A 12,285-nucleotide genomic window follows, 5' to 3' on the forward strand; every position below is an offset into this window, starting at 1 on the left:
GTCTTCAAGCAACTTAAAGAAGTCCAGACGCTTTTCTTTGCAAGCTCCTTTGACTACGATGACCTGGATGACTGAGAACCTTCACAGACACATTTCTTTTGACTTTTTCTGACCACTTTTTCTTCAGTGGAAGGCGCCAAATGGGAAAGCATCTTTTTTAAAGCTCCCTGCCTCGGATGGAACCTGTGCTGGAAGCACATCATTTGTCTCTGTCATCCACGTCTTGCCTCTGAAAAAATTGGTCTCTGTAAGAAGACCATTTGAGAAAATATAACGTTAGTACACCAGACAATTTACCCAAATAAAAATCATGAGTAGTAAGAATAGTAAAGTTTTATTATTTTAAGTGATGCCCTAATATTGTCTTTATTCCTGATAACTTCACGTTAGACTTATTTTTAAAACCAACATTGAAATAACATTTTTTGTTGTGTTTGATTGATGATGAAGAAGAAGCTTTACTTTTTCATTTTCCATTATATTGAAATAAGGTATTATTGGGCTGAGAATGTGTCTGAAAACAGTAAATGCAGATATTTAAAATATTCAGATGTTCACTGAAAGATGCAATCTTAAGAAGATTTTTATACCAGATTCTAAAATGTCAGGCACATAAGTATGGGAAAATACTGATCGATCTGATTAAAAATTAAAAAAGGCTTTGGAAGTTGCACGTTGGAAGTGGAACAAAAGATTTTCGGGGTTAGTTTCAGGGAAAGACTTTGCAAAACTAAGTAGCTCCAACCAATACTGTTTTATGATTTCAGTAATTTCGGCAGATTGTGAAAGGAGTGCTACTCTGGAAATGCACTCCAGCAAGTGCCTCAGTCCATATGGACACATGATCAATGACTTCATTCTAAAGCTGGTTACGGTTACTATCTATGGTTACTAAAGACTTTTAGTCCGTGTGACTTTAAGGTTTAAGTTTATGAGTTCTTAGATCCCCAAATGTGTTGAAGTCCCTTCAAAGATTTTATGTCAGGAATCTCACTTGGAATTTTTTCATGATGTCACTGAATTCTTTTGATTTTATCATTTTCTTTGCACCCTAGGTTAAAAAACAAAACAAAACAAAAAAAACCCCAGAAAGAATGAGGAGGGGAAAATGTCAGTGGCCTCCATATATAAAACCATTCCTGTTTTTGAGGTACGCCTCTAGTTCATCTGTTGTTTATTTCATTCATTCATCTACATCCCTAGATGTCACCACTTGCAGATACAAGTGGTGGAAATGGGTTTTCTCCAAAGGCTGTCTGGCCTTTAGACATAGGGTGAGGAGTTCAGCCAAGTGAGAAGGGCTCAGCATAGAGCCACTACTCCCCCACATGGAAATGAGCCAGTTTGGGCATCTGGCAAAGATGCCTCCTATGTGAGGTGTTTTTGGGGATGTCCCTCCAGATGAAAACCGAGGACACGCTGGAGAGATTATATCTCTCACTGGCCTGGGATTGCCTCTGTGTTCCGCTGTATAAGCTGGAGGAGGCGGTTGGGGAGAGAGAAGCCTGGGGATCCTTGCATAGGCTCCTGCCCCTGATACGCAGCCCCAGATAAGCAAAAGAAAATGAATGGATGGCTGGACAAAATCAGAAAATCTGTTTACATTAAGCCTGATCACATCTTACAAGTAAAAGAATGAATAAATTAATTTTACAATGCATATTTATTTATTTATTTATTTAATAATCATGTAATTATAATTTTCCTGACAGTTATTGTTTATTGGCTTATCACCAAAGCAAAGACCTGTACATAGAGCTTAGGGTTTGTTACTATTCCATAAAGACAAGTGTAATATAACAGGTGTTTGGATATGGACAGCATTATACATGCAGCATTATTTTGTTCATTTTCATTCCAGTCTCTTTGTTGGTATCTCTGAGTTCCTGAACAGCCTTGGGTATTGTGTAGCTTGAATTTAGAAGCTGTGGAAACCTGAGCTGCGGCCTCAGGGTCATTGGGTGTCCAGTCTCTGTTGACAGTGAGCTGGGCTGAGTGAAATATTCGGAGTGTTGGGTCACTCTCCTCCCCCTGCTGCTTTCATGCTTTCTCCTTCTGTTCTTCCAAACATTTTGTGAATCGGTGATCCATTAACAGAAATGGGCCAATGGGATAAATACTGTGGACTGCCCTTCTAACGTCTCCATTTCCTCTGCCTTTTATTTCTTTTCTCTCACTGAATGATAGTCTTTGTCAGTGTGTCTCTCGTTTCTCTTCTTTCTTCTTTGTGCATCTGATTCTTAACAGGATTACAAATCAGCCTTTAGCCTAGCAATTTCTCTGTTTATCGTAGTGACACATCTAACTTTATGTCACATTATCCAAATTACAGTATCTTGCTGTTGCAATTAAAAAGGCATACAAAATTCAGGCGTGGTGTCAAAAGGGCAGTGTATCATTTATGGCCAATAGTTTGCATCACTATTTCTTTTCACCGTGTTTGTCTCATTTATCTGTCTCAGTTTCATTCCCTCTCAAACTGTTGTCCTCTCTCCATTTAGCTATGAACATCTTGGCTTGTTGCCATCACAATCCATTCACTACAGCTCAGCGAGACTGCACAGCCGCTACTATATCCCAGAGTGCACACTGTTCTTTCCAACAGCTCCCACTTGTACAGTAAAATGGCAGAATGGCCACTTCACAGACCCCCCCCCCCTCCTCACTACATTGTGTCCTCATGAGACACACACAGTTACTGAGTTACTGAGCAGAAGCGCATACATGTGTGAGTGTGTTGTGGGGCAAATACATGTTAGTTTGTCTGTGTTTATGACACATGGGCACATATTTAGGACATGATGAGGTTTCTAGTGCAACTGTGTTGTTTTATTCCCATATGAAATATCATTTTTTTGAAATATAGAATAACTGTTTACTGTGCCTACTTCTTTAAAGGATAGTAGGTCATGCTAATTCTTTGTTATGCAATTGCTACAGCTACCTTTTGAGATTAGGCAGCTATTGAAATAATTTTATGTTACAAAATGTTTTAAAATGTTAAAGATAGCTAAACCTTTTTAAAATGAATTTCCTTTCTTTCTTGCATATTCCTCATCATACCTCAAATCCATTTTTTAGGGACCAGTGGGATAATATCTGAACATTTATATCTGAAACATCCTCACCTTGCACCAAGTGAAACCATTGGCGGTGAGCTGGGAAATGGTTGCTAACATTTTAATGACTTAATGAGACCTAATTAGTTGAAATGGGAGAGGGAAAGCAAGGGGCCACGGAGGTGATCTGTGACTGTGCATGCTGACTTGCACACATGTGAGTGCACGACACACAACAATATGTTGATCTTTTCGAGTTGTTTGCATGTGGTTCCTGCATGTGTTTTGGGTGCATGGTTGTGCATGCATGTTAATGTCGTCTCAATGGCAGATGTGTGTGTATCAGAGTGCTGTGCAACAACCTTTCTCAGCATTACCCAGCCTCTTCATCAGGAAGTGTCTGTGGGGGGTCAGGCCTCATTTAATCAAAGAAAAATTCCATCTCCCATTAACTTAATTAATCCAACAGCAGAGAAAGACAAGCTGAAAGAAACCTGACTGTGTGTGAGTGAGGGAGAGAGAGTCTTTTAAGATGAATTCACAAAGCGTGGTAATAAGATCTGCAGAGAAGATGTTTAAATTATATGAAATTACATCAAGACATACATTAAGTCATGTGTCTGGATAAAAATGTAAACATAAATATTTATTTATAGCATTCATTTATATATTCATTTGCTAGTTTGAAACCACTTACATAGACAGAGCTTAGAAAAAATGCTTGTGTGAATAGGTGTGAATCAGTGAACGCGGCAAGTTGAGCAAAATGCTTTGAGTGCTGAGATAGAGTAGGAAAGCGCTATATAAGAACCAGTTCATTTACCATTTGCCATTCAAAAGAGAATGACTCAAATAAAAGTAGCCATCGTACTGTAATGATCACAGTATATGTATTTATGTTTGTATGGTCCCCACCTTCTGATAGAAAAGTGGATCAGTCTTGATCAAACTTTGCATTAACATTGCCTAAGGCACTGTGTTCACATTGCACACATTTGTTGATGTTTAGAGTGCGCATGCTACTTTTGTTTTACTTATGCATTTTTGCGAATGTTGTGTACTTTAACAGTCAGGCAATTTTTTTTTTACTCTTCCCAAGTGACTGAGTGTCTGCTGATTATCGATCAAGTTACTGAAATAACCATAAAAACCACTATAAAAATGCTTACAGTCTAGAAAGTTTAGAAAATAGACATGCAGACAACACTCTTCCAATGATAAAAAGACTAAGTGAGCACGGGTGAGCACCATCATGTCATGGAGACACTTCATCAAGCAACCCATTGGATATTAAATTATTTATAGCCATGATTCAAAATTGATGTTTCGATATTTATTTATTTATTCTTCATTTTATATATTGATATTGTTCAAAATATGACATCTCGCAAATTTGTCATATTTGTCAGTTACTGACTCTTAAGTCTTTATTTTTGTTAAATGGAAAAATTTTTAATTTGCCAACATTTTACCTAACACCCAGACAAAGACCTGTATGCACTTGTGGCGTTTGGTCCCTTTGTCTCTGAGCTGTATATACATCTTCCTTCATAGGGTTATGTGATATTGACTGTAGGGATGGAACAATGGCTTGACATGAAAAATGTAATTACATGCAGCAATAAAATCGTTAAACTTAAAATGTCTGTCACATTTTTAATGATCAACAACTACTGCTGCCCTAGTAAACTAGTATGCAACAGTCAACTTAGTGACCTAGCCATCACAATCTAGTCCTTATCGAAATCTCTCAGATCCTTCTGCTTGTCCATTTTTCCTGCTTCCAACTCATTGACTTCCAATACAGCCTGACAGGTGCTCCTGTAGTAAGATGATGAATGCTGTTTAATTTTATTAGGCTTTTTTGTGGTTGGTTTGTGAATATGTATGTTCTCTTTTCTTTTCAATTATTAAAAACAAGCAATTTAAAAAAAAGAACAAAACATGTTTAAATGTGACCATTTTGGATACTTATACTACTATGGAAGTTTCACTTGCTCCACTAAATGCTGTGCAGTATTGCTCTACTGAAGACATAAATGTCATCTTGCTACTTCTTCACGGAAGCAATGTGTTTCAGCATTATTGACCCTTGCATTTTTTGGTTTTCTCTGTATGTTTCTAATGCACTCCGTCTACCTCATAAATGATAATTATGTGCTATAATTTCTTGCAAAAGCTGATATTCCTTGAATCTTCCATCTCCAGATCTCTTGACCTTCGTCTCTTTAATTCTTTTTCTCCTTAGATAGCTTTTCTGTTTTGTTTTTTTTTTTTTGTCTTGATCTTGTTATTTATACAAGTATTTCAAAGGACAGGTTTTTGTGCCTACCCTCTCCCCTCCTTTCTCTATAATGAGGGGGTGTGTTGGGTGAGTGGATGGTGCTGGAGGTGGTGGGGTGAGGCAATAAAGAAAGGCCATAAAGTAAACCATGCTGATGCACAATGGAGGGGGAAAAATGTTCTATGAGAATATTTATTTACTTTCACCGTTATCTGAAGCTTTTCTCTGATAAGTATGTAGTGTTTCACATTAAATCATTGTTTCATGACAATTTGTTTTGCATGGAAAATTTATCATCATTTAACATTCCTTTGACTACAGTTTATACAGCATTCAGCTGCTCACTCTGACCTCTCACTCCAGGACTTCCCCTCTCTCACTGACTTTAATGTCCTGCTGCTGACATACAAATCCCTTCATGCCCTATGCGCCCATTTCATTTGCAGAGTTTCTCCCCCTCCTCCTCTGGGCTTCTCTCTGTCCCCAAAACACCCTACTTGTGGTATGCACTACCCTACTCCATCTGTGCTGCCAGTGCTATCAACTCTTTTGAAGTTATGGTGAGGGACTACGCTATAAAACGACTTTGCCTTTTTAGAAAGTAAAACTAATCAGATCAGTGAGTATAGTTAATGTTGTTCATAGCATAGCTGTGATGATGTTCACAGAGCAATATAAATACAAGAATGCCATTTATTTATTAGAATAAAAACACATTGAGGTTTACTAAAAGTACAGAACAAAGTTAACAACCTTGTCTTCCTTTGTTCTGCATAGAAAAGCTGGTTTCCGTGGAGCTGAGCTGCGGCGCTGGACCCAGCCATGTAGTGTTGGAACCAGGTTTGCCCCTCTTGCTGGACTGCAATCTGGGGGCCAGTGATACACCCTTCAATGTCTCCTGGCTAAAGGATGGACAGCCACTACTTCCAGAAGGGAATGACTACCTTCAGTATTTGGTCAATGGATCCGTTCTCCTGATGCCAACGTCTAGGGATGGCCAGTCTCCCCATGGTGTGGCGGGGGCTTACAGCTGTGTGACTGGCAGCAGCCTTGGAGCGCTGATGAGCCGGACTGTGAATGTGCTCCTAGCAAGTAGGTATCCCTGGTTAATTTTAAGGGCTATGGTCAAGTTAGTTAAGATAGTTAAGTTTGCTGAAGACTCAGAATTTTCATTTGGTACATTGTGAGAGAATTGTGATCTCTGTGTCTGTACATTTTGTAGAAAGTTTGTTAATGGTTTACTTTTTCTTACCAGTAAGACTATTTTGATTAAAAAAATATATTAGCCATAGTGTCTGTCACATCCTAGATATTCTAAAGACTGAAATCAGAGACAAGCAAAGATGCAGAAGTCGAGTTTCTTCTCAGACTGATTTAATGACACACTGCAGCGTGCTAAAAAAAGACTCTTGTGAAATTTTGCTCATTTATGCCAAGATTTACTTCCTACCTGAGTATTAATTAGTGAATTGTAGTGACATCTGTTTCCAGTCTTTATTCTAAACCAACATGACCTATTGTAGCTTCAAAATCATCCTAATTATGTGACAGCACAGTCTCACAAAGGCATGCACATGTCTGACCACTTCTGACTATACCTGAGAAATGGTGAAATGATTACACAAGTGTTGTTGTTTGTCTGCGAGTGTTTGAATGGTCAACATGTTTAATGCTGCAGTATATTCAATAAAACAAAATAAGAATATTGGTATCCTTTATGCATCTGCTTGCTGTAGAATACATGGATACACATGTATATTGAAGAATAGCAACTGAATTTTTCTGTTTTATCAAGGGAATTTCTTTTGCATGGATGGGCATTGACTTGCTTCTCTTCGGCCTCAGATAGGAAGTAACAAGTGTCTTGGGATGAGGTATACTCTGCAACAGAGTAAATGAGGGGGAAAGGATGGAAATAAAAAAAGGAAGAAGAGAAATATGGGGGTATGAAAAATGAGAGTACAGGCTGTAGTTTTTAATCGCCCCTCCAAAGAGGCCTCTTTCTCTCACTCTCCTAAGTGGTAGTCTTTATTTAGCCATTAGCTTTGTGTAAAATGAGACAGTATCCTCTGTGGATGCCCCTTCTTTTGTCAGCTGTCACATGCCTATTTATAAGGATCTCTTGTTTGACAGACAATGAGGACTAAAGGGAAGGGAGGGGGTATGTTGGATGAATGGTGGGAAGGCAGACAAGGCTGAAGAGAGTTTGTGATGATGGTGAAAGGAAAGGCTTCTGAGACCATTAAGAATGACCTTCAGTTTGCACGCATGTGTGTATAGGTGTGTGGTGTCTTTATTAAATTACTTGCGAGAGGCTATGAGATAGATGGGAAGGAGGATGAAGCCGAAATGCCTCAGCACTAACATTGAGTGGATATTCTTAGATCTTACAGTACGGGCCTACATTGGTAGGAATGACACTGAAAAACTGACTGTAGCTGAGACTGCATCTGTGAAAAAACATTAAGAAAACCAGCTGCTTCGGCGTTCCTGCCGAAATATATGATGTGTGTTGTTAAGGCAGACACAGTAAAAGAGATTTCCTTCTCTGTACATACAAATCAATGTCACATACAAATCTGCCTCTAATTCCGTCTTCTTTAAATGACAGAGGCAGCATACTGAGTGCAAATCACATTTTTCAAATCCATTCACAGGTAAATTATGATGATGGTTAAAAAAGCTGCTTTTTGTCTTAATTTGAGCAATTAACCTTTCTTATTATGAGACTGCTGCGGGGAATGTCAATATTTTCTAACTCTAGCTTCTGCAACTCATTTCAAAAAACAGTTGATGTCTTAACAAGGAAAAAAAAACCCACACAATTTTATGTCTTGTTGCAGGCTTCAGTTGTGGATAATGTCTATGAATGTTTTTCGTATTTAGTATTTTTCCTGCCTGTAATTGCATGATTTTAAAAGGTGTCTTATTATAAGTCGACTCGGTATTAATGCAGACACCCCATGCCAATACGAGCAGTGAAAGAGAATGTGGAGAATAGCTTTTCAAAGAAATACTAGTTCAAAGACATCTAGCATTACAACAAGAACTCTACATTGAAAGGCTTCTACTTAATGAAAGTCATTGCAGAAATACTGTAAAGGGCTTCCTTTTGTCACTACTAGTGCAGTACCTGCTTTCAAAGGCATGTTAGAATCAGCAAAAGTAGATAACACCGTCATTTGAGTTTTCTTTGGAGCAAATAATGCTGTCTAAACTTCAAAAGCGTCAAAGAGAAGTCTGACATCATCTCATCTCTGAGACCACATGTCAGGTGACCTATCTATGGCCATTTCATAGATGATGTTGCAGAACAGGAAAGCCCCAAACGACTTCAAACACAACACAGCACTTACTATTGTCCCTCAATGCACCCACCAAGTCTGAAGTGGATCAGATGGACAGTTGTTGCAACGGACAAAGAATACTCACACGTACAAATACACAGACTTCTTCATTTATCAGAGAGGTTGAAGGACATTTCTGCCTATTTGTTAAAACAGACAGAAATGCACATGTTTTACAGCAGCTATTGCACATATCTGTTGAAGCAGGAAGGGTGGCATGCTTGTTGAGTTGTGGTAATCAGATTTAAAGTTGGGAAGCACACAGGTCACAGGTTGAATTATCTGGTTTCACAAGGGGAGGAGGAAAATACTGCAATCTGATAGCTCTGGGGCCAAAGGGTAGGGCAGGGATAGAGGGATGGACAAAGACAGAGTTGAGGTAAAATCACCAGCAGCAGTGACAAAAAAAAAGCCAAGTACTGAGATGAGATAAAAGAGAGTGAGAGAGCAAAGAAATGTGAGATTTTTTTTCTCTATTTTTACCACGCACATTGAGGGGTTAAAGTTTACATAGAGCAATGCCCAAGGATTTGCCTGAAAATGTTCCGTATATAGAAAGACTTTGTTGCTAGGAAACAATTGGTCATATTTCGACCCTATGATTTGGTATACCACCTTTAGCTGGGAACGTTACAATGAAAAATTTCCCAGTGTGTCAGGACAAGTCCTTTCAGTGTTAACTCCGCAGCATCTGACTCTGTGATCTGTATGTAACTGGATGGATCTGCCTTGGAATTTCATCACAGGTGTCAGGACACTCATGGAGCTCTGGGGGAAAAAGGCTAATATGAATATACTCTGACACAATGGACGTAGAAGCCTAGCAAGTCGCCATTGTTCGATCCCAGCATGAGTAAAGTGTCGTCTCTAAACACTCGTCTCCCCCCCCCTGCATTAATGTTGAATGGCTAATGCACATTCGCTTATCAGCTGTTGTTCACCGCTCTGCAGAAACCCTCCTGTGCACACATACACTTGTGAACATGGCTGCATACAGTGCTTCAGAAATGTAATCATAAGCTGTCCGTGTGCAGGCATTAGAGAACAAGTAGCAGGGCACACCGGCACTTAAATTTACAAATGTACACACACCCACGCACGCTCATTGAGCGTGTCATCCTATCAGGCTGTCTGGCAGTGTTACAGGTTGTGTGTGTTTACATGAGAGAATCATGCTGTAATGGCTGGAAGTGGCAGAGGTTAATCATCAACGGCTCTTCCATGACTTGCTACGCAACAGTCAGTGTGAGATTTTCTGAAATGAATCAAATCCATTTTGCTACTATGACCAAGCATCTCTGTCAGCCTGTGTGTACTCATTGAGAAACTTTGTTCCCTCAGCACAGTGGGAAAACACAGATGGACAGTTTGTTGACATGACTAACAGTTGGAGTGATAGGGCCTAGGGTGATTTTGGATAGCCTGTCCAGTGTCTCCTCCTCAGCTTACAGTGGTTTGGAGAAAATCTTGTACAAAAAATCAGGATGGTGTGAGTTTACAAATCTTGAGCCTACCATGTGATTGGCTGCAGCTATGGCTATGGTTTAAGCTTAGTGATTTTGGTCATTTCTCTACATTTAGTTAGCAGACTTATGTTAACTTACGTTTCTCAACTGATACTGGAAAGGTTACAATGCTAAAATCCATCTAGTCTACTAAATAGTTTAATTTGGGTTTGTACGAAGACCTTTGTTATTCCTAGGTAATTTAATGAATCTACTGAACACAACAATAGACCTGTCATGTCGAAATTTTGGGGTTTGAATTTAATTTCTTAATATTTATTAGATGGCCTGGCATTTGCCTTTCATGTGATAAGTAGCAGAAATTCTATTTTTAAATACACAGTGGAGGGGATAAATGTAGGACGTCTATCTTCAGAATATTTCAGAAAACTTTATAAATAGCTGCTGTTTCACACATTCACACATTTATGTTTGTGACACTTTTGGGTGATGTTTACATGTTTTGAGGCTGTGCAAATCCAGTTTGGCAATTAGTTCCACAAGGAGAAAGTGTTTTATGTAAACCAGAAAGACTGGCTGATTAGATGCCTCTGCTTATTTAACATTCAAAGAAACACATATGATATTATTATGATATTACAGTAAATTTTTACAGCCTATTATGTGGTTAATGTAATTACACACTGGATTTTCTATAGCCATTTTATGTTTTGGGCATTTTTATTGTCCCTTGTGCTTATTTCTTTGTTTCTTACTGTTCTCCTCTTAGAGTTGCCTTCCCCGACTTCTTTCTCTGCACTTTCCTTTGATCCACCCCCACTCCCCTACTTCTCAGTCAGGGCTACAAACTAAGAGGCTGGGACAGCCAGCCTGTTTTGTTCTCTCTTCCAACAGCCTGTTGGGGTCAGAGGTTAGAGGCCCTCAGACGGTACTCACTGCTGCCCCCTGGTGCTCAGCTTTACATTCAGAGGGAAGCATTCCCGTGTCTGTGATTGTATAAAGACTGAAAACTGGAGTCCTGCCAAGAGTCGACCTGGACAGACAAATAGAGCCAAGCCTGATTAAGTCCCTAAATTTCTCCTAATCAGGACATTCAAGGGCATTTAAATGGCCTCAACAAGTCTTTAATCAAATTACAAAAATTAAAACAGCACCACTGAAAGCCCTACAATGGGTGTAATACAAACACTGGAAGTCTTAAATACAGACTGCAGAAGTGACATTCACGTACAATTCACATTCACTGGGTTGTCTGAACAAAGCTGTAAATAGAATAAATGATAAGGTTAGTACTGTTTGTATTAAGTTACGACTTGAGCTATCAAGTGTGAGCTATCGAGTGTGTAGATCCCTTGCACTGGTTTTGCAGCCATGGATGAGTGCACTAGGTATGCTGAAGATATGCTGGAGAAATTGTGGACCATGGCCAGATGTAATACCAGGTGTGGGCAGACGCTTTGATCAATAACCCTCTGAACTATATCATTACTGTACCTGCAGGTCTGTCGAAGTTCCGTCTGGAGCCATCTCCCCAAAAAGTGCCCACAGGAGGGGCTGCCCGCTTTGAATGCCAAATTGAAGGAATACCAACCCCTGTTATTACCTGGGAAAAAGATGAAGTAGCGATTCCTGAGGGAACAAGGTAACTATGGAGTTCTGCTTTGGCTTTTTATTGTATGTTAAATATTCCCAATGATCTGCATTTTGTATATGATTTCATATTGATTTACTCACTATAACTGTGTACAAGAGTGTTTGGATGTTGCCCTCCATTTGAATTCTTTGAGTTTGGATGTTGCTGCTAGTTACTAAAGACATGTCAGTCTTTTGTTCAAAACAAGAATGCGAATTTTGTTTGTCCCTGAATGTAGCTGCTTCAGTTTTTAATGGAAATGCAGAATGGTATGGTAATCATAAAGGAACAGCCACATCATGATAGCCACATCCTTGAACAGTCTCTCTCCCAGTTTTCTCACACATATATTCCCATTTAATGGATCACTTAACAATATCGACATTTCTCCTGACCCTGGAATTTGTTTCCAGCCTTATTACGTCAGGCAAAGTGTTAATGGCTGCTGTAGCCTTGCTTGACCCATAACCAGCTTGCTCCTCATAAGGTCTTATTG

At 39.2% G+C, this 12,285-nt stretch overlaps 1 protein-coding gene across 2 annotated transcripts in view; it reads left to right on the plus strand.

The window, feature by feature from the left end:
• The window catches only part of igdcc4 (immunoglobulin superfamily, DCC subclass, member 4), a 63,057-nt gene that overhangs the window by 24,707 nt on the left and 26,065 nt on the right, over positions 1–12,285 (plus strand). Inside the window, exons 2-3 of one of the 2 annotated variants that reach the window (XM_005912874.3) lie at positions 6,121–6,435; positions 11,657–11,798. In XM_005912874.3, coding sequence (XP_005912936.1) covers positions 6,121–6,435; positions 11,657–11,798 — 457 coding nt within the window. The remainder of the gene's footprint in view (positions 1–6,120; positions 6,436–11,656; positions 11,799–12,285) is intronic. The other variant, XM_042218711.1, reaches the window with a different exon arrangement.

This window comes from Haplochromis burtoni, unplaced genomic scaffold, assembly GCF_018398535.1.
Source record: "Haplochromis burtoni strain Fernald_Lab_line unplaced genomic scaffold, NCSU_Asbu1 Contig_2, whole genome shotgun sequence".
Taxonomy (NCBI): Eukaryota; Metazoa; Chordata; class Actinopteri; order Cichliformes; family Cichlidae; genus Haplochromis; species Haplochromis burtoni.